At 40.2% G+C, this 24,038-nt stretch overlaps 1 protein-coding gene across 1 annotated transcript in view; it reads left to right on the top strand.

Annotated features, from left to right (window-relative positions):
• l3mbtl1 (L3MBTL histone methyl-lysine binding protein 1) overlaps window positions 1-23,572 on the top strand; it is a 92,474-nt gene extending 68,902 nt beyond the window's left edge. The window contains exons 19-23 of the mRNA XM_059981197.1: window positions 9,733-9,930; window positions 14,347-14,408; window positions 17,607-17,704; window positions 18,793-18,855; window positions 21,618-23,572. Coding sequence (XP_059837180.1) covers window positions 9,733-9,930; window positions 14,347-14,408; window positions 17,607-17,704; window positions 18,793-18,855; window positions 21,618-21,767 — 571 coding nt within the window. The 3' untranslated portion in view covers window positions 21,768-23,572. The remainder of the gene's footprint in view (window positions 1-9,732; window positions 9,931-14,346; window positions 14,409-17,606; window positions 17,705-18,792; window positions 18,856-21,617) is intronic.
• The last annotated feature ends 466 nt before the right edge of the window (window positions 23,573-24,038 follow it).

Raw genomic sequence — 24,038 nt, 5'->3', positions numbered from 1 at the left:
AGCACAGGTGGTGGACTTAAGAAGAAGAGTTTTGAAAGTTTCGCAGAACGAGCGGTGTATTTTTCTAAAAAGAATCAGCACAAGCTCAATAGATGATGCATCTGTTGACTGTTCTTTTATTTAGTGATTCTGTTACTTATACGGGAAACCAACTGCCTTTGTGTGTAATTAGCCATTCTCTTATATTTAACCTACAATATGTCTAATTCTATGTCTGATTGCCAGTGCTTTTTCAATACGGCGACCAATGTCCGTAGGTACATTTGTGGTGTGAGCACTTCCAGCCACAATATCAGTGCATGTCTCTAATTCCAGCCAACCATAGAAAGACAGTTTATACCCAAGCTGACACTGTGCGGTTTAGCAGCTGCAAAGGCTTTCTTCCTAAGTTATTTTTAAGAAATATCAGTAACCTCCAATTCAATTATTTTTCAGTGTTCCTTGCTTCTGCAATCTTACAAATATTTTGGGCCTTTAATGTTGCTGAAATTGACAAGAAGTGTGATGTACCATGAACCAAAACAGACCAAATTGATTTCAAGGCTTCTGTGAAGTTCTCCTGCTGTCAGGCATGGGTATTTTAGCAGGTATCCTTCAGAGTAGGCATGAATGGGAGAGCATATTGGAAACATACAGGATAGGGCGAGATGTGGAAGAAGAAAACAAAAAGGGAAGAGGGTTCTTGGCAAGAGGCTTCATCTTCACAGTCTGAAGGATAAGTTGCTCGTGTGTTCAAGCAACCTTTGTTTTTGGCTCCTGCACAGCATTGGATGGATTCAAGATCACAAGATTCATCTCAAGACTGATAGATTAAGGACTATGGTGAATAATACTGCCTTTATGCTATACAGTCTCACAGGCATAAAACCACAGTTCTTGCCACCAGTAATTAGTTGTGGAGTAAGAGGAGCAGATAGGAAGGTTTGGAGGAAATAATCAAGTTGACCCGGATATGGCTGAGCTTACTGAACAATAATTCCCTGTTAAGCATCTTCCTTGTTCTACTACAATGTCGGCTTGACCATGATAGTAAGATTAAAAGCCAATGCAAAAAAAAAGATTAAATTTATAAATCAAAATTTTGCAAAATCTTTTCAAATGCTCACCACTCAGTCTTGTCATTGCCTTAGTACCTATCCTCCATATACCTTGGCCAGTGCTACTCCTGTGGCTTCATCTGAAGGCAGGTACCATTCAGTGGAGGAGACTGCATTTGCTCACAAAGAATTACCTTGAGCATAAGCTGCTGCAATCTGGCCTAGCTCACTGACAAATCACAGGTAAAGTCATGACAGAATCTCAAAGATCAGATCTAATCCACAAGAAGGGAACATCCATCATCAAAGATCTCCACCATCTGGGCTATGCCATCTTCAAATATAAAACAGGCAGCAGGTACGGAAGCCTGAAGTCCCAAGCCACCAGGTACAAAAACAGCTATGTACTTCCCCTTAACTATTCAGTTCTTGAACTAACCATCAAAACGTTGATCACTACAGCTTAGCTATTTTGTGACTACGTTAGTTTGCTTGTACCTCTTCACACTTGTCTCCTGGAAAATGTCAGTTCCTTCATCTCTGCCGCATCTGTTCCCAGGATGAGGCTTTCCTTTCCTGAACATCAGAGATGTCCTCTTTCTTCAAAGAGCAGGGTTTCCCTTCCTCCACCATTGCTGCTGCGCTCACCTGTATCTCCTTCACTTCCTGGACATTTGTGCTCACCCGATCTTTCTGCTGCCTGAAAAGAAATGAGGTTCTTCTTGTCCTCACCTTATAATCCTCCACAAATTCTGCCATCTCCAATGGGATCTGACCACCAAACTCAGCATTACCTCCCATCCCACTCTCCACTTTCCAAAGGGTTCACTCCCTCTGTGATTCCCTTGTCCATTTGTTCCTCCCCACTAATCATCCTCCTGGCACGTATCCCTGAAAGCGACAAAATTCCACACTTGCCCTTTTACCTCAATCAGGTCCCCAAACGGTCCCTCCATGTGAGGCAACACTTCACCTGCAAATCTGTTAGGGTCATCTATTGTATCTGGTGTCCCCTGGTGTGGTCTCCTCTCCATTGGTGAGGCCCAATATAAATTGGGGGAGCAGTTCCACTCCATTCACCAAAAGCAACATTTCCTGGGGGCCAACCATTTTAATCTTATTTCCATTCCCATTCCGACGTGTTGATCCAGGGCCTCCTTTTTAGCCATGATGAGGCCACTCTCAGGATGAAGGGGTAGCTCCTCATATTCCATCTAGGTAGCCTCCAAACTGTTGGCATGAACATTGATTTCTCCTTCTGGTAAAGAATATTTTCCCTCTCCATCCCGTTTTCTTCTATTCCTCACTCTTGCCTCTTACCCCACCTCACCTCACCTATCACTTCCACCTGGTGCCCTCTTTTTTCCCTTTCTCCTATGATCCACTCTCCTGTCCTATAAGATTCCTTATTCTGCCATTTACCTTTCTCACCCACCTGGCTTTGCCTATCACCTACCAGCTAGCCTCCTTCCCCTCCCCCCACCTGTTCATTTTGGCATCTTCCCCCCTTTCTTTTCCAGTCCTGAAGAAGTGCCTCAGCCCAAGATAAACTGTTTATTAATTTCCATAGATGCCGCCTGACCTGCTGAGTTTCCCCAGCATTTTCTGTGTGTTACACTCATCACTTTGCACTAAAATGGACTTAGTTTTTGACCTAATTGTACAAGGTATGTTTAACTTATGTATTACTTGTGAATGCTGTTATATTATGCTATGTGTCTATGATGCTGCTGTGCAAGTAAGCTTTTCATTGCATCTGTGCATTTGGAAATAAATTCGACTTTGACAGAGTTGAATTCCATAAACCTATCATAGATACCTGCACCACAGAAAATCTGCCACACATTGACCTACCTTAACAGTTGATTGACACTTCTGCAGTTACGTTCCTGTAACATCCAACAACTCCTTTGAACAGAGTTATCCATAACCATGGGTTATATGACCCTTTGGTTGATTTCTGCTTCTGATTGCCAGAAGAGTATGGATTGCCAGGGTATATTAGATTATGATTGGGTTCATCCTTTGCTGGCTTGAGTGGTTGGCTCTTTGCAAACCGTACGCAGGTTAGTTGTGGAACTTCAAATCTCCAGGAATCATTCCTGCTGTACTGAAATGCTCCTGTGCGTGGTTTAGAGCAGGAAACGTGTGTGACCACACCCTCTAGGTGCAGTTCCCTGCACAGTTCTTCCTACTTGCCTTCATCTCAGACTACTGGAGCTCAAAATTGTGCATTTGAGCTGGTGCTAAATCTTGTGACTAAGCATTTTCTTCTTTGCTCTCCTACCACCTCCCAGCCACATTGAAATTTGTTGCTATCTGAAAGGAGGAACCTTCGAGGGTTGTAGTGAGGGACACAGGACTGGAAATAAGTGATGCATTCATGCACCATCTCTGGGATATAAATTAGAAGAGATTGCTGGATGTGGAATTAATATAATCTAAGGCCTGCTGCCAGTCACAGCCACTTCAGTTTGGGCAAAAATACCTTTGCCATTAGTCCAATTACAAACAAGAGAAAATCTGCAGATACTGGAAATCCAAGCAAAACACACAAAATGCTGGAGGAACTCAGCAAGCCAGGTAGGATCTATGGAAAAGAATACAGTCAATGTTTCGAGCCAAGACTCTTTGTCAGGACTGGAGGAAAGAAAATGAGTCAGAGTGAGATGGTGTGGGGAGGAGAGGGCCTTTAGTGTAGGGTCATGTAGTCCAACGGTCCCTTGTCGCATTCTTGTATTTATGCACCACTTTGTTCTTCAAGAAAGGGTGGAGGGAGTTGGGGAATGTCACCCCTGCTTGATTGAATAATTGCTATGGTTAAAAATATGAAAGCGCTGAGATAGTAATGTGAGACTTGCAGCCAGATTGGAACCAGGTCAATTATCACTAATATATGTCATTTAATTTGTCGTGTTATGGGAGCAGGAAAGTACAGTACATAAAAAAGTAGTATAAGTAACTATGAAAATTACAATAAGAAATATTTTTAAAATAATTAGTGCGACAAGAGAGCAAAAAATGAGGTAGTGTTCACAAGTTCATGGTCCTTTCAGAATGGTGAAAGAGAAGATGATGTTCCTAAAATTTTGAGTGTGTGTCTTCAGATTTCTGTACCCCCTTCCAGATGGTAGTAATGAGAAGCATGTTGCAGATGATGTTTCTTAATGGTGGATGCCGCTGCCTTGAGGCTTTGCATTTTGAAGAATTGTAAGCAATTATTTTGAAGCAATTCTAAGTATGCAAATATATGATAGAGCACTTGTTTGATTTGTGTTTATTGGGGATTATTGATAAAGTGAATGATAGGGATCTGATAGCATTTGATGATATGCTTTTATCTTGACCATTTGTTGAGGTTATTTAACTTCATACCACACTGCATCCAGTTCGTGGGGCTTGACTCATGGCTCACACCCCATCTTTCCAGTGTGTATCTGGATCCCATAGGTGGTGACATTTCTGTGTTCTATTTCTGGTTCTGAACTGTTCAGTACTGCACTTAAGGATGACAGTTCTTGATACCTGCACTGGCTTATATGTTTATCAGGTTGGGTATTAGAACATAGAACATAGAATAGTACAGTACAGTACAGGCCCTTCAGCCCACAATGTTGTGCTGACCCTCAAACCCTGCCTCCCTTATAACCCCCCACCTTAAATTCCTCCATATACCTGTCTAGTAGTCTCTTAAACTTCACTAGTGTGTCTACCTCCACCACTGACTCGGGCAGTGCATTCCACACACCAACCACTCTCTGAGTGAAAAACCTTCCTCTACTTTCCCCCTTGAACTTCCCTCCCCTTAACTTAAAACCATGTCCTCTTGTACTGAGCAGTGGTGCCCTGGGGAAGAGGCGCTGGCTGTCCACTCTGTCTATTCCTCTTAATATCTTGTACACCTCTATCATGTCTCCTCTCATCTCCCTTCTCTCCAAAGAGTAAAGCCCTACCTCCCTTAATCTCTGATCATAATCTATACTCTCTAAACCAGGCAGCATCCTGGTAAATCTCCTCTGTACCCTTTCCAATGCTTCCACACCCTTCCTATAGTGAGACGACCAGAACTGGACACAGTACTCCAAGTGTAGCCTAACTAGAGTTTTATAGAGCTGCATCATTACTCGCGTCTCTTAAACTCTATCCCTCGACTTGAAAGCTAACACCTCATAAGCTTTCTTAACTACCCTATCTACCTGTGAGGCAACTTTCAGGGATCTGTCGACATGTACCCCCAGATCCCTCTGCTCCTCCACACTACCAAGTGTCCTGCCATTTACTTTGTACCCTGCCTTGGAGTTTGTCCTTCCAAAGTGTACCACCTCACACTTCTCCGGGTTGAACTCCTTCTGCCGCTGCTCAGCCCACTTCTGCATCCTATCGATGTCTCTCTGCAATCTTCGACAATCCTCTACACTATCTACAACACCACCAACCTTTGTGTCATCTGCAAACTTGCCAGCCCTCCCTTCAACCCCCACATCCAGGTTGTTAATAAAAATCACAGAAAGTAGAGGTCCCAGAACAGATCCTTGTGGGACACCACTAGTCACAACCCTCCAATTTGAATGTACTCCCTCCACCATGACCCTCTGCCTTCTGCAGGCAAGCCAATTCTGAATCCACCTGGCCAAACTTCCCTGGATCCCATGCCTTCTGACTTTCTGAATAAGCCTACCATGTGGAACCTTGTCAAATGCTTTACTAAAATCCATGTTGATCACATCCACTGCACTACCCTCATCTATATGCCTGGTCACCTTCTCAAAGAACTCTATCAGGCTTGTTAGGCACGATCTGCCCTTCACAAAGCCAGACTGACTGTCCCTGATCAGACCATGACTCTCTAAATGCCCATAGATCCTATCTCTAAGAATCTTTTCCAACAGCTTTCCCACCACAGACGTAAGGCTCACTGGTCTGTAATAACCCGGACTATCCCTACTACATTTTTTGAACAAGGGGACAACATTTGCCTCCCTCCAATCCTCCAGTACCATTCCTGTGGACAACGAGGACATAAAGATCCTAGCCTGAGGCTCAGCAATCTCTTCCCTCGCCTCGTGGAGCAGCCTGGGGAATATTCTGTCAGGCCCGGGGACTTATCCGTCCTAATGTATTTTAACAACTCCAACACCTCCTCTCCCTTAATATCAAAATGCTCCAGAACATCAACCTCACTCATATTGTCTTCACCGTCATCAAGTTCCCTCTCATTGGTGAATACCGAAGAGAGGTATTCATTGAGGACCTCGCTCACTTCCACAGCCTCCAGGCACATCTTCCCACTTTTATCTCTAATCGGTCCTACCTTTACTCCTGTCATCCTTTTGTTGTTCACATAATTGAAGAATGCCTTGGGGTTTTCCTTTACCCTACTCGCCAAGGCCCTCTCATGCCCCCTTCTTGCTCTTCTCAGCCCCTTCTTAAGCTTCTTTCTTGCTACCTTATATTCCTCAATAGACCCATCTGATCCTTGCTTCCTAAACCTCATGTATGCTGCCTTCTTCCACCTGACTAGATTTTCCACTTCACTTGTCACCCATGGTTCCTTCACCCTACCATTCTTTATCTTCCTCACCAGGACAAATTTATCCCTAACATCCTGCAAGAGATCCTTAAACATCAACCACATATCCATAGTGCATTTCCCTGCAAAAACATCATCCCACTTCACACCTGCAAGTTCCAGCCTTATAGCCTTATAATTTGCCCTTCCCGAATTAAAAATTTTCCTGTCCTCTCTGATTCTATTCTTCTCCATGATAATGCTAAAGGCCAGGGAGCGGTGGTCACTGTCCCCCAGATGCTCACCCACTGACAGATCCGTGACCTGACCCGGTTCGTTACCTAACACTAGATCTAGTATGGCATTCCCCCTAGTCGGCCTGTCAACATACTGTGACAGGAATCCATCCTGGACACACTTAACAAACTCTGCCCCATCTAAACCCTTGGAACTAAACAATTGCCAATCAATATTAGGGAAGTTAAAGTCACCCATGATAACAATCCTGTTATTTTTGCACCTTTCCAAAATCTGCCTCCCAATCTGCTCCTTGGTATCTCTGCTGCTACCAGGGGGCCTATAGAATACCCCCAATAGAGTAACTGCCCCCTTCCTGTTCCTGACTTCCACCCATACTGACTCAAAAGAGGATCCTGCTACATTACTCACCCTTTCTGCAGCTGTAATGGTATCCCTGACCAGTAATGCCACCCCTCCTCCCCTTTCCCCCCCTCTGTATCCCTTTTAAAGCACTGAAACCCAGGAATATTGAGAATCCATTCCTGCCCTGGTGCCAGCCAAGTCTCCGTAATGGCCACTACATCATAATTCCATGTATGTATCCAAGCTCTCAGTTCATCACCTTTGTTCCTGATGCTTCTTGCATTGAAGTACACACACCTTAGCCCTTCTACCTTACTACCTTTACACTCTTTATTCTGCTTGATTATTATCTGCGAGCATTAGGTTGATTATTACTATTATTAGTTTGATTATTATCTGCGAGCATCCATAATAATCAAGAAAAAGAAGTAGCAATAAAAATCTTTTATTGTTCATTATGTTGCATTTTCACATTGTGCTTTCTTTCTGAAACAGGGTGATAAGTACAAAGCAGTAACTTCGCTGTATAGCATATTTCGCACATAGAATATCAAACAGTACAACCCTTCAAACTATGATGTTGTGCTGTTCTTTTAACCTCCTCCAAGATCAATCTAACCCTCCCCCCACCCCACACAGCCCTCCATTTTTCTCTCATCTGTGTGCTTTCTAAGTGTTTCTTAAATGTCCCAAATATATTTATTTATTGCAAGGAAATGAAGCTGGATGGTTTCCTTAAAGGTATGCGTCAAGGACTGCCAGGAATCTATGAAGAATGCCAGACAGTCTTAAGTGCTCAGAATGCAGCCTCCACATTATTTTGTCTATGCTCCCATTCACTCATTGACCAGATATCCCCAGTTTCACCTTAACAGAGACAATCCCCCTCTGTCATCCTTTTTCTTTTGCCTCCTTTTCAGTTCAAATGAAGTGCTTCTGACTTGCTGAGTATTTCCGGTAATCTCTGTTTTTGTTTTAGATTTTCAGCACATGCAGTTGCTTTGAATTTCAGCAAAAAGTGTTAGGAGACATTCTTGAAATTCAGTCTCCTGCTGAAACAATAACTGAAGTTAATGTTGGCTATGTACAACAGTCTTCTAAATAAGCAGATATCATAAAGTTGGTATGTTTCTGCATCATTTGCTATTGGCTGGGATTAATAATGCACCATGATTGTCACATCTATTTTGGAAATTATCCAATTAAGCACCAACTCTGCCTTTGATGCAGTTAAGAGCCTCAAAACATCAGGAAACAAATATAGACAGGAGACACAAGAGACTGCGGATGCTGGAATCTGTTGCAACACACAAGAATTTGGAGAAATTCAGCAGGTCAGGCAGCATCTGTGGAAGTCCCAACTCAAAACATCATCTGACCACTTCCTGCCATAGATGCTGCCTGACCTGTTAGGTTCCTCCAGTTTCTTGTGTATTGTCCATGTTTGTTTTGGGAAACTGATTCAGATGATATTTGACCTAATTGGCAAAGATCAATAGAAGTTTGATAAAGCCAAGTTCCGGTATATGTTTCTTATGAGACTGGAAGCTATTCAAGGTATAACCAAGAATAATTGCCTCTAAGATTTTGAAAATAAAAGTATAACTCCAAAAGTGTTATCATACAGTAGGTATCGGTATCCAACCAACTTGGTTTATGGTGTGAAATGTATGTGTTGCCAATGTGGAATGTTGTCCCAACCGTTTCTTATCGCTGATCAAAAAGGAAACTCAGCCATTTTCCATTTTAGTGAATGTTAATTTGACCGATGGAACATTCAGGCTAGAATAATCAAGACTGTCTTTGCGCGGATTATGTAACCAAGTTGGATGAATCCATAACCGGAAAACCAGATCAGACCTTTAACAATAACATATTAGAAATTGTTTATCTTGGACCAAAGCTCTGCTAGTACAACAGAGGAGAATCTGTCCATTGTAGCCAGCTGCCTTTGGCTTGCTAGTACCACTGCAGCCTTTGCATCACCGGACATTAGTTTGTGCCCACTCCTAAAAGGGGGTTTAATATATTTGCAATGCAGGGCACTTGCATCTGTGCAGAATAACTACTGACTCAGCCATAAAATTCCTCCTTCTGCATCATATAAGTTGAATCAGACCTTCTCCAAATTGCCCTATGGGCCAACTCTGAGCACGTAACATCAACTATCTTCCTATTTTTAGTGGGGGTTATTTGAACTCATCTGAGATTCAGTCACCATTCTTGTAACTAATGAGTTCATATAATTCTTCAAAAATATGAAGATTGTTGATGTTATCTAATTATTTATTTACTAAAATTTAGATTTGATATTTTAGCATAACATCAAAGTTGAGGGATGTTTTGCGTATTGATCTTATAATTACAGTTCATGTTTATTTGCGATATCTACCTTTTTTCTTACATTATGCTAGAAGCAGAATTGACAAAATTTGTCTGAACTATCATACAAGAGAGAGATATTTTCTTTGTTGTACCTTCCTATTGTATATCTTGAATTTGTCTTTCCATTAATATTACAACCAGATTTACAGAAATGGATTCATTCAGCGATGTGACAGAATTTCATTGTCTTGTGCTCAGGAAGTGCCCTACTCCGGGTTGCGATGGGTCAGGACATGTTACTGGAAAGTTCATTGCTCATCATCGTTTATCAGGCTGCCCACTGGCTGAAAAGAATCAAGCAAAAATGAAGTTAGAATTGTCAAACGGTGAAGGATCATCTCGAAAAAGAAATCTTTTGTCATTTGGGCGAAGAAAGAAATCAAGACATCATGGGAGGTAACAGTGGTTAATGTTGTTAACCAATGAAAACAAACAACAATATGTAGTTAAGGTAGTTTGACATTACTTTCTCCATCCTTCTAGTGCCTTTTCCATTCTAAAATAAGGGAGAAAGTAATTTAACACTTTTAAGGGGAAATGCAAATATTTTAAAGTGGTTTACATTCTGTTAATCTGTTGTCAGTAGGAAGATAACTTTGCATTGCAATGCATGTCTCTTAGCAAAAGAATAGCAATCATATACTTATTATATTTAGGCCTGACTGAAATCATCTTCCTTAGAGCATACTGGTGCAATTCCTCACTACTATCATAGAGGGCATCCTGGTTTGGTACAGCATCCTCTCGCAATATATGAAAACTACAGCAAATTGTCAGGTCAGCAGAAAAGATCTTTGGCTGCAGTCTATCATCACTGTAGGACTTGTATGTATCCAGGACAAAGATGTGGGCAGGAAATATTGCAGAAACTACCCACCCAGCAACCCAGCCTTTTCCAAAAGCTCTCTTCTGGAAATTGCTATAGGACTATTAAAACAAAAACGTCATATGACCGTAAAAGTTTCTTCCTCCAGACAGTTAATCTGATCAACCATTCTGGTTAGATACCCCCACCCCTCTCTATCTAGTACCTCAGTCACTGTGCTGCAATGTAACACTTTGAACTACTTTTTATAATGCTGTTTACATTGTATATACATGCTGATACTTATGTATTATACATATTGTATTCCATACCCCTACTTTAACCTATAACTTATTGTTTATAATTCTTATTTCTTTTAATAGTTGAATGTTGTTTTTTTGTTGTATGTCATGCCAACACACTACAGTTGTTGTGATGGAAATGAAACAGATTCTTTGGGTCTCGAAGGCAAGGGTTCTGGACACACAGTTTTATTAATAAGGAGTTTATTTACAAGGGGAGAAGAGCTTGGGAACAACATAAGCGGCTACAATATTCGCACAAACGTGCTTAGAATTGACGAGCGTGGGAAAAGTCGTGTTGGCAGTACAATACACGGGAAAATGGTGTGGGGACAAAGTACAGATACACATACAAGCAAGGGAAAAGTAACTACGATACCAGCCACCCCTTGACTACAGGAAGGCACGGCTCTCTGCTACAGGGAGAACAATAAATGATCCCACAACCCTATTCAATGCACAGCTCACCACATGTTTCCAGCGCTGTATTGCAGTCTTCAGCCTGGAGTGAAGCAGGTGGTCCCTCGAGGATGGCAAAAAGAGAGCGAGCCAAGCACATGTAGCACCCTTTATAGGTCAGGGGGCTGGTGGGTCCAGCCCAGGTGATTCACCAGGGGGCCAACGGCTTGGTGCTAGATGAGTTAATCCAATTAAGGTGGTCAATGGTTAAGTGTGCATTGATTAGTTAGGGGGGTGAAATGTTGACTGGCATGTGGTGTGCCTTCTGACCAGGTGGGGGCAGTGCTGAGCCGTGACAGGCACGGCTCTGTGGATACAACAGCAAATTACTAATATCACCATGCTTGATTTGATACTGTCCTTTAAATTTTAGCATTCTCTGTATGGTGTGAATCTATTCTCTTCTGATATGGGTCGTAGTTGAGTGTCCCTGTTGTTTAGGACAGTGATGTCAACAGACTGACTGAGAGGCCATTCACATTGAAGAATTCTCACTGATGGCAAACCAGGAGGTAAAAAGCACAATATTGAATTCAAATTCTAGTACCTTGACTGGAGTGAAATAAAGATTGGAAAGCATTCATAATAAAAACAAGCAGAAGTGTAATACTATGGACATAAATTGACCATGTGAAATAAAATAACATTATTATTTTGTTAATTTGAGTTATAATCTTGCAGAGAAAAGTATATATTTTTAAATTGCTAAGTAGAAGTAAATGGCTTTGTAACCAGTAAAATGCATTTACATCCCATTAAAAAAAACAGAAATTTTCCGGGAAAGTAACGCATCATTCAATGTACCTCAAATTTTAATCAGCTTTCTGACTTCTGCAGATAATACTCAAGAAACTTATGCCAAGGGAGGAAGAGGAGTGACCAACAAAATCTGGACTTGTGTATTTAAATACAGATAAACACTGCAGACACTTTATAGTTTCCCACCTTAATGACTATAAACAATACAATTTCATTTTCACCAACATTACAAAGTCTAAACCAATGATTGTTTGAGCTATGGCACTTCTCCACTAGTCCCTGATTCACTATGTATGTTTTTCTTACAACAATAAGAAATCGAAAAGGAAATTTATTTCAAATTTATTATAAATATAAGAAACATATAAAATAATTACACACATTGAAATTACAAATGGATTTTAAAAAGGAAATACCCTGTCAGTTTTAATGCAGAATATGATTAGCAGATTTGCATAGTTACTGGTATTTTAAAAGTAACTTTTGCCTAATATAATATTTAATAATCTTTTAAAAATTCATTTACGTGATGTGGGCATCACCAGCTAAGCCAGCATTTATTGCCCATCTCAGTTGCCCTTGAGAAGGTGGTGATGAGCTGCCTTCTTGAACCACTGCAGTCCCTGAGGTGTAGGTACACCCACAGTGCTGTTAGGTAATAAATGTACTCAGTTCTTAATTTTCTTCTATTTGAAAGTGCAGGTACAGTATATTTTAGACTGATATAAAAGAAGTTAACACATTTGAACTGTTGTGTTAACTTGCAGCGGAACTTCTGCTTTTTGGATGTCTTAGCCCCTAACCCATTTTAAACTGTTTGTTGTACTTCTGAAAACTGCCAACACACACATTTTTTAAACTGGAGTGTTATGAAAAATTGGTATATTTATTTAAAAGTAAAAAATAAACATCCTGCAGAGCCTTATAGCCAAATTCAGGAAAAACATATTCAAACATGTCAGAACAATAAAGTATTTCAGAGAAATGATCAGAAATTTACTTGAGGAAATCACATTAGCTTCTTATGCATAATGAGCTGGATAAAAATGTAAGATTAATAAACCATCCTAATAACAATATTAAACAAATTTGGTCATATATAATTCATATACTTAATAATACAGAGGCTTACTTTTTGGATCTTTGGTCTTTCCCACTTTCATGGTGCATCTCATTGTGGCTTAGTCTCAGATATTCTGTTTCAGATAATGTACAGGATGTTAACTTTTTTTCCTGTCCCCATATTGATTCCATGCACAGGCATTAATACATTTACACCCAGGAGCCAAATCAAAGTGCTTTGGCTGCTGGTACCTCAGCCTGTCCCACTGTCTGCAGACAAGCATGACTGAACTCTTTCAGTCTAATCTCACCAATCTTTACTGGCAAGAAGGTCAGAGGCAGTGTTCCACAGAGGGTCCTCAGCCTAAAACAACCCTGGCAGCCTTCAAAGTTGCTGCATAACTTTGCAAGCAGTAAATGTTTTAATTGATTTTAATAGGTTTTAAAAGCCACCTATTTAAACTTGAAATAAATAATTAAAGAAAAAAATACTTTAACATTAACTAAAAAATATAAAGCAATTATAAATCAAAAGTTCAAAGTAAGATTTATTATCAGAGTACATACATGTCACCACATACAACCCTGAGATTCTTTTTCCTGCAGGCATACTCAGGAAATCTATAGAATAGCAACTGTGAAAGAGCAAGAGCATTGAAGACAACAAACTGTACAAATGCAAATATAAATAAATAGTAATAAATAACAAAAGCGTGAAATATCAAGATAAAGAGCCTTTAAAGTGAGACCATTGGTTGTGGGAACACCTCAATAGATGAGTGTAGTCATCCACTTTTGTTCTAGAGCCTGACGGTTGAGAGGTAGTAACTGTTCTTGAACCTGGTGGTGTGGGTCCTGAGGTTCTTGTACCTTCTACCTGATGGCAGCAGCAAGAAAAGAGCATTGCCTGGGTGGTGAGGATCTCTGATGATGGACGCTGCTTTCCTACGACAGCAATTCATGTAGATGTGCTCAATGGTTGGGAGAGCTTTACCCGCGACGTACTGGGCCAAATCCACTACCTTTTGCAGGATTTTGTAGTTATCAGAGAAGTAAGCTAAAGCAAAACAAAAGCATTCCATTTTGTCTCCAACATCTATTTCCTTTAAACTCCATTTGCAAACACGAGTGTGGCACTGGCCTTTGCACTAGCTTGAATCTGAAGCAGGGACTAATTAGCAATAATCTAAAATAATACAGGAAAATCTAACTGTGACTCAGCTTTGCGATTGGACTCTAACACTACCTGTTAAAAATCTGGTCACTTGGAAATCCAGTATTCAAATCAATATCAAAAGCATTCTGTGATCGGAACAGTTGGTAAAGATCTGTGTGATCCATCCCATTGTAAACCAAACAGAATCGTAATACTAGGCGATCTTAATCAGTCTTCCTTTAATTTTCTGCTATTAATCTTTTTACCAGAATCGGCCGACCACCCAAGTATCAGAAGCTTCAACAAGAGGATTTGAAAGTCAGCTTTCAAAGTGAGTTGAAGCACAGCTCTTTGCAAGAAGCGTTATTTCATTTATTTACTAGCTAATTTCAGAACAGTTTCCCCTGTGTGAAAATGTACCAGATCTATTTACAAGGGTAGAAACTTCAGTCAACAAACTTCACAAACGTAATCTGTTTAAGCTGCTTTCAGGCTATGGACAGAGAATACTCACCCATTTAAAATAATATACACAAATGCTTGCCCAAGGGTTTCAGCCCGAAACGTCGACTGTACTTTTTTCCATAGATGCTACCTGGCCTGCTGAGTTCCTCCAGCATTTTGTGTGTGTTGCTTGGATTTCCAGCATCTGCAGATTTCCTCTTGTTTACCCATTTAAAATAAGTGGGTTAATGTTTGAGTAGATATTTGCTGAAGTATATGTGCATGGAACATGTGGTGTTTACCACTTAGACAATAGACAATAGACAATAGGTGCAGAAGTAGACCATTCGGCCCCTCGAGTCTGCACCGCCATTCTGAGATCATGGCTGATCATTCACTATCAATACCCAGTCCCTGCCTTGTCCCCATATCCCTTGATTCCCCTATCCATCAGATATCTATCCAGCTCCTTCTTGAAAGCATCCAGAGAATTGGCCTCCACCGTCTTCCGAGGCAGTGCATTCCACACCTCCACAACTCTCTGGGAGAAGAAGCTCTTCTCAACTCTGTTTTAAATAACTGACCTCTTATTCTCAATCCATGCCCTCTGGTACTGGACTCTCCCAACATCTGGAACATATTACCTGCCTCAATCCTATCAAATCCTTTAATTATCTTAAACGTTTCAATCAGATCCCCTCTCAATCTCCTCAATTCCAGCGTGTACAAGCCCAATCTCTCCAATCTCTCTGCGTAAGACAGCCCTGCCATCCCAGGAATCAACCTAGTGAATCTACGCTGCACTTGCTCAATTGCCAGAATGTCCTTCCTTAAACCTGGAGACCAAAACTGTACACAATATTCCAGGTGTGGTCTCACCAGGGCCCTGTACAAATGCAAAAGAACATCCTTGCTCTTGTATTCAATTCCCCTTGTAACAAAGGCCAACATTCCATTTGCCCTCTTCACTGCCTGTTGCACTTGCTCATTCACCTTCATTGACTGGTGAACTAGGACTCCTAGGTCTCTTTGCATTTCTCCCTTACCTAACTCTACACCGTTCAGACAATACTCTGCCCTCTTGTTCCTGCTTCCAAAGTGGATAACTTCACATTTATTCACATTGAATGACATCTGCCAAGTATCTGCCCACTCACTCAGCCTATCCAAGTCTCCCTGTATTCTCCCAACGTCCTCTTCGCATGTCACACTGCCACCCAGTTTAGTATCATCAGCAAACTTGCTGATATAGTTTTTGACGATAGATAGATAGAGTTCGACGTCTCAATTATCTAAGCACTATACTAAGCCTTTTAGAATTTTATACTTTTTATGGAATCCATGGATACAAATTAGATAAGATTCAAGCTCCTTAATTGAAATGTCCTATGAATGTACACAAGAAACATTCTTGTGTTTTGTGTCCTTTTGATTCAGTTTATATTCTTCTCTTTTGAAAATACTGATTAATACTGGGATATATTTTCAAGCTTACCATCTCTCCAAACATTTCATATTGTTGGTCCTGATGCCTTTGATCCAAGGTTTTTCAGAAGTCAAGAATGAAGCATAAAACTCGTCGCTTATGATCATTTAAATGTTACAAGAATAAAAAAGTCAAAGGCAGAAAGATGAAGTGAGTGTGAGAAGGAGAGAGAGAAAGGAAAGCAACAAAGGGGAGAGAGACAAAGAGGCTGACCAATGTGGTCTGGCCTTCTTATACCAGTTTGCTAATTCCATTGAATTTCCATAGTTAACCAATGAGATACCTCCTCTTCACATAATGAGATACCCACAACTGCAACCTCTAAAAAAAATACACAGTTATCAATTGCAAGTATATAGGTAATTATATAAAATACAGATATGCATAAGTAGGTTAAACTACAAGTAAAGTTACAATTTTCCATCCAATCCAATAACATAGTTGAACCAATGTTGAATCATAGTTGAATCTGTGCTGGAGGGCCATCTCACAAATGGAGCATCGCCCAGCGTTCATTTGCCTCTTTAACCCAATCAGTAACTTCCCTTATATACATCCAACTGTTTCTCTCTCATTGCTCAGTCAGTTCCTGGTTCTAATCAGGAGCTGTGAGGTGATGCTGTGGGTCACTAAACTGATAGATAAGCTGGGACAAGAGCTTCCTTTAGGAACTATGTGTGTCCTCAAGCATTGGTCCTGCTGCCTGCACCAGTGTGCTGGAGTTGTATGCGGGTGCCATGGGATTATAATAATAACAGGCCATATTGCTATGTAGGGCAATACTCACTTCCCAGCATGCTCCACCCTTCCGTTCCTCACTAAATTGCTCAACCAACTTCTGTGTGTTGCCTCAGGAAAAAGCAAGCCTCCTCTACTTGCTTGCACCACTCTCTTCACATTCTTCACTCTGCACTCATCCCTATGTGCTCATCCCACCCTGTATGTGAGCCTTCCTTTAGGTGACAATCAAATATGCTGATTTACTTAGAACACATACAGCACAGGAACAGGCACACAATGTTATGCCAAACAAATTAAACTATTAATTAAATGCCTATACAATGTGCACATCCCTTCATTGCCTGCACATTTATTTGCCCATTTAGGAGGCTTTTAAATGCCTCTATTGTATCTGTCTCCATTACATTTCTGGCAGTACGTTCCAGGTATCCACCAATTTGTAAAAGCGAAAACACTTGCCCTGCACATCCCCTTTGAACTTGAACCCCCACACTCACCTTCCATGCATGCACTTGAGTATTAGATATTTCAACCCTCCAAAAAGTTAGTAGCTCTCTACCCTATCTATGCCTCTCATTATATTATAAACATACAATATATCAGACAATAATGGTCAATCAGTCCATTATTGGCAATTTCATGATGCTAAAAAGTGGAATTAGACATTCCAATTAAAAAACATCCTACTTCTAACATCCTAAAAATAAAATAAATGCTTATTATGTTCAGAAGGGACCAAATTTATCATTTATCAAATTTTAGTGTTTTCTGGTGCTATATTTTTAGACATTCCAAAAGAAGGCATACAACAAGTCTTGCAACAATCAGTCTTTCTGTCTGCCATGTCTCCACATCCAGCTCGCTCATTGTCCCTGTGTTGGGAACAACATTGCAAGCTCCTTCCAGGTGTAGCAGGGATCAGTGCCAGCAAAGTAGCCAAATGGACTATCGAAGAGGTAAGAGAAGGGAAGGAAAAGGAGGGAAAATGTGACCATATAAGAATGTGATAAATGTGTTGGAGTTACCAAATTGTTCCAGATTCAAGCCGCTTAATTGTGTTGTCAGTAAATTATGGTCCTTTACATATGAACCCAGGTAGTTAGTCATTGCTTAAATTCAGAACTCCCTGAAACATACTGGGCATTTTTACTGTAGTATTTCATTTTAGTTTACTTCCAATTAACAAAATGATTTAAGATAATTAATTGCAACTTGCTTTAAAACAATTAACTTTATCTTATCAAGCATCTTATTTCTTGTGGACGAGCTATGTTTGCAGCAGAAGTGCGACTACACTTACGGATGCCCTCGATGATTTGATAAGATGCATTTCACTGTATATTTCATTATTTCAATAAGAACATGACAGTGGAGCAAAATCAGGCCATTCAGCCCATCTAGTCTGCTGTGCCATTCCATTATGGCTAATTTATAAACCTTCTCAACTCCATTCTCTTGCCTTTTCACTGTAACCTTTGACACCCTGCCTAATCAAGAAACTATCAAACTCCCCTTTGAATATACCCAATGACTTGGCCTCCACAGCTGTCTACAGCAATTTATTCCACAAATTCACCATCCTCCCGCTAAAGCAATTCCTCGTCATCTCTGTTCAAAAGGGACATCCTTCTAGGGCCATCCTTGAATACCCCACTATAGGAAACATCTTCTCCATGTCCACTTGATCCAGGCCTTTCAATATTCAATAGTTTTCAATAAGATTCTCTTTCATTCTTCTAAATTCCAGAGAGTACAGGCCTGGAGCCATCAAATACTCCTCATACATTAACCCTTTCGTTCCTGGGGTCATTCTCACGAACCTCCTCTGGACCCTCTCCAATGCCAGTACATCTTTTCTTAGTTAAGGGTCCAAAACTGCTCACAAAACTTTAAGTTTCAATGTACATGGGACAAATAAAGCCAATTATTTTATTAGTCATTTGAAGCACTTGCCTCAGTATTTTTATTTTCTATTTTAAGGACAATTGTTTCAATGGTCCACCACATAAATTCACTATAAGATGTTCCTATTTGTTTGTTGTAGGTGGGAAACTTTGTTCAGAAACTTACTGGCTGTGAACAACAGGCCAAGCACTTCAAAGAGGAGGTAAAAGTTGCTTCCACATTTCCACACACTGTGTGGCAGCACAGTGGTGCAGTGAGTGGAGTGGCTCATAGCTTCAAGGACTGTTGTTCCTTCCTAACCTCAGCTGCTGTCTGTGTGAAGTTTGTATGTTCTCCCTGTGATTGCTAGGTGCTCAGGTTTCCTCCCATATCCCAAAGACATACAGATTGATAAATTAATGAGCTACTGTTGTTACAAACCCCGTAACTGGGTCACTTAGATAGAGATGTCTGTTGAAGTCTGATGGTACTATTTTTAACAGTATTTATTAGTAAAAATACACAAAAATAATATCAATGCAAACATACAGATAATATACTAAATCTAAAAGTGCAGGTATACTAATAATCAATAAGAAATAGCTCTATCGTTGTCTAGGGGATAAAGTATTGTTCAATGGAAATATCAAAGTCACTTAGTTCATTCAGGCTGCAGCCTTTGGTTGGAGTCAAGAGAGAGATTTTAGAAACTTGCCAGCTTTTCCTTTTTATGATGTCGATCCTTCGAGAGTACCGTTTGTGTAGCCGGTCCTTTAGCTAAGCCGTTCAGTGGAAAACCCGTCATCCGGGCAAGGATGGACACACACACACACACACGAGTCCCCATTGGCTGTTGCTATTAAACACTGTCATGGGATTTCTAGCGTTTCTCCTGGTGCGTCTGAAGGGGTTGTTCCCCAGACCCTCTTTTATCCTTACTCATGGGGTCTCAGATGTCAACCAGGTTGGGATGATGCCATCCCCCAACCAGCCCACTCTGGTCATTCCCTGACAGCTTCAATGAATAGTACAGTACTCAATACACAATTCCGTCTCCAGGAGACAATGGCCATTATCAATGGCTCCGCCTTTCTGGGTCCAGGACACACATTCCAAAACCTGTGTATTCTGGACGTCTCTCTCTCATTTCCTGGGTCCCAGACCCGAATTAATAGTGATCTTGCGATTCTCACAAAGGAGGGGGCTACTTTGTACCCTTCGGCCCCTCAGAGTTGTGGCACAGTCGTAACACTGTAAATTGCCCAACCATGAATGAGAGTCCTAGACTCTGATGGGAATAGGTAGGAGTATGGGGGTGAATAAAATAGGATTAGTCATAGCATAAATAGGTTCTTGATAGTCAGCATGGATTCAGTGGGCTGAAGGGCCTGTTCCTGTAAGACGTTGTAACTCCATAGTACAAGGCAATTTCAACCCATTGAGTCTATGCCAGCATAGCTTGTATACTTGATATGCTGTCTTATGTATAATATATATAGATTTGCAAAGTTAAAAAAAATTATTGTATTTTAATGTCCTGTAAATGCCTGCAAGAAAATGAATCTCATGGTAGTATATGGTGACATATATGGACTTTGATAATGGATCTACTTTCAACTAACAGAATAAACCAATGTATCTATATTTCAAATTTTCCCTAAATGCCCATGTAACCTGTTTTCCCCTCATCCCCGTCAACTGATCTTGATAGAAAGGGGTACAGTGCCAGCTGTATTGCTAATCAGGTAGATGTCACAGCAGCATTTAGAGAGGACATCCTGAGGGTCACATCCAGTGAGGCACAATGGGAGATACACCCCGGTAGCCAGTAGGATACAGAGGAATAGATATGTAAGCAGATTATAAAAAGATCTTAAAGCAATTGGATAGTTGTACTGCTACGGGGTATAGAGATGGTGCTAAATTGGGGAAAGGCTTATTCGTGAGCTCTACTCATTTTGCGTCACTAGATGAGACCTTCACAAAATCCTCTCCGAGTGCCACTCTGACAGTTATATGTCAGTGAGTCTTACATCAATGGTAGCGACATTATTGGAGAAGATACTTGATAGGATCTGCTCTCTGTTGGAAAAACATGTATTATTAGGGAAAGTCAGCATGGCTTTGAGTGGGGCAGGTCATGACAAACATAGAGTCTTTTTGCCAAGGTTGAAAAGTCAAATACTAGAGGGCATAACTATAAAGCGAGAGGAAGAAAGTTTAAAGGTGGCTGAGAAGTCGAGATTTTTACAGAGCAAGTAGTAGCAGCTTGAAACACGATGCCAGGGGATATGATGAAATCAAATAAAATAGCAATGTTTAAGAGGCATTTAAAGGTACAAGGATAAGCAAGAAATGAATGGGTACAGACCATAGGCAATCATAGGGGATTAGTCTGGATTGGTGTCAGGGTTGGCACAGATACCCTGGGGTGGAGGGTATGTTGCTCTGCTGTGCTGTTCTATGCCCTATGCAACTCCCCTCTGATTCAACCACTCCCTTAGACACAGGGGACCATTTAATCAAACAATATGTAAGCATTTGGGATGTGGGAGAAAACTGGAGCACCAACAGGAAATCACAGAGAGAATATGCAGATCCATATGAAAGGTAGCAGAGAATCGAGTCTGTTTCTGAGAGCTGGGAACGAGCAGCTCTAATAGCTGCACCACTCTGCTTCTGTCTCAGATAGCATTTACGTCAAGTTTATACAAGTTCTAATCTAACACTTTGGACATCAGCCTTTTTATGCTTAGCATACTTTCTGAGATTTTTATCCACACTATTTAATAGTCTCATGTCAACAATTTTTCTGTCAGCCTCCCACAGCATAATTTCATGGTGATTGTTTTCTTTAGTATCTTGAACTTGGATCATTGTTACAACTTAGACTTAAAAGCACTTTGAGAAATAATGCATGTAATATGACAGTTAAATGATCATATCCTGATGTAAATTAAAATTCTGCACTCTTGTTTTTAACAGTCAATCGATGGGGAAGCTTTTCTTCTGCTAACACAAGTAGATATAGTGAAGATCATGAGCATTAAACTTGGCCCGGCATTAAAAATTTATAATTCTATACTTATGTTCAAAAATGCAGATGATATTCCTTTGAATTTAAATGAAACATAATCTTGTAAAATTGCTTTGGAAACACAATGGATTCCAATTAATTGGAACACATCAGGTCCAGTACATTTTGGTCCAATTAAGCAGCTGCCCCATTTAGCCAAAGTTTCAGGGAAATGGTTAAGAAGGAATAAAAAAGGCAAACTGAGTAATAAGTTATGTCCTTAAATAAAATACAGAACACTACCAATGCCCCATTCAGTACCATAAAACTGTGTAATAGCTTCTAATTGTTATCAGTGAAGGAATTTACCCAGTGTACGCTGCTGTGTATGGGGAGTGTCCAGAGAGGTGAAGGGACTTGGCGTGTCCTTTCTGGGACAGCTCACTCATCTTTGGTCATCATCAGACATTCAGCTCTCACCCGTGGCTTTGAGTAGCTGTTTGCGTGAGACACTGGCTACACCCCAGTATACTGTTTCTACAGGTGAGCTAAACAAGGTGAGGGTAGCCAGTGGGCCTCATACCCTGGTAATATAGGGACATGCCTGTCCTGGGATGTGAAGTCTTCTCCAGCGATGAAATCAACAGTGAGATCCAAAGGCCAAGAAGGCAGTTCTGCAGTGCTTTGTGGAGAGTAAAGGGCATGAGAAGGTACAGTAGAATTCACTGCAACTAAAGAAGGCTGCAGTTTGTGATGACTACTGGACCTGGACTTCTGAGGTCGAGAGAGTGGAATGGTTTTTGAACTTTAAAAACAGGTTTCACTGTCATCGTCACATACAATGGACATTCAACACGCTATCATGGTTCTTTTGATCGAATGTAAATTAACAAAATTAGCGCAGAAACCTATTGCAGATAATGCACTGACTTCACACAATGCTTTCAGCAATCGCATCCTCCAAAACTCAACTTTTGTTGTAACATTCAAGATGATTATTGATCCACAGATCCTAATGCTGAAGTAGTGAAATAATTTTGTTTTCACTCTTTGGCATTTCCGGCATCTCCAAGCCTCAGTGCCTGAAACCGCAAAGAGCAAAACAATTCTAAATAGTCTTACTGCTTATTTCCTGTCAACTATCAGTGACAAAACTCACTACTTCTGAACAAAAACAGATACAACTGACACTATTCAAAACTGTTCCCTCTAATTAAGCACAGTGCAGTCTCAATGGCCACACAAGTTCACACGACTGATGATAGTCAGAAACAATTTGGCACCAGTCTCCTGCCCAATTATGCAGCATAGTGTCCAAAATGAACAAAAGGAATCCTAGCTATTTTCTTGATATGTTTTTTTTAAGATTTGTCTCAAATAACCAGCTGCCCCAACTACCCACTGGACCAATTAACTGAAATCCACTGTACTTAACATTGTGTTTATTAATTTATTTTGGGTTTTTTTGCATGGCAAAACTGTTGAATGAAACAAGTTGTACTTGTCATTTTGACAATCAATGCAAAGTTAAACATACTGCTCGATTAATCTTAAATTTGTAGAATTAGTTTATTCCCATTTATGAAACCCATTGGACAGATTTTGTGAGTTTACTGATTTTACTGTAACAGTTCACATTTTACATGTAATACAAAGACATGCTTATTAATCTTTTATATAAAATTTATTGAAGTATTACTGTACAGTTAAATATTGCATTTTAATTATACTTGGTTGCAGCACTGTTTGGATTTATGGAATAAATTATAGAGAAATGTAGTTACAAGGGAAAATACTAAAGAAAATGTGATGTATTTTATAATTGATAGCTAAACAAAGTCTTACATTAAAATCAGATTGTAACTTTTCTGACTATTTCTGAGTTTACATTTGGGTTGATTGAAACTATTTTGCCATTTTGAGATACTCTGGATGACTGGTGAGAATTTCACTTTCAAACCTTTAGCCCCCACAGCCAATACATTTAGATTTGTCAATATTGTAGGCTTTTCCTTGTTGTCTGAACTTTTCTATTGAAGTCCTTGATTGCAAACTTTCTTTTTAGTCAGAATATAATGTGGTGCTCTACATCTGCAATACTTTTTAGTTGTAAAAGTTATGAAACTTTACTTAAGCTGTAGGGAAAAAAAGATACCAGATTTGTTGACGATTTTGCTAGCTACGGTTAAATAATTAATTAATGATAGTAGAAGACCGTCACCTCATGAGTTCACACAATGTTCACTTTAATGTTATTTTTGCATGTGTTTGCTTATTTATTTGTTAATGTGAATGCCTCTGCTGGAGTAGGGGATAGAGAAACATCATGATGCCATGAGTGGTTTCTGGTGATGCTGACAGCAGTATTTGTGAACCATATAGTAGATTCT

This window comes from Hypanus sabinus, chromosome 9 (assembly GCF_030144855.1).
Source record: "Hypanus sabinus isolate sHypSab1 chromosome 9, sHypSab1.hap1, whole genome shotgun sequence".
NCBI classification, from domain to species: domain Eukaryota; kingdom Metazoa; phylum Chordata; class Chondrichthyes; order Myliobatiformes; family Dasyatidae; genus Hypanus; species Hypanus sabinus.
This window is presented reverse-complemented; position numbering and strand designations above follow the sequence as displayed.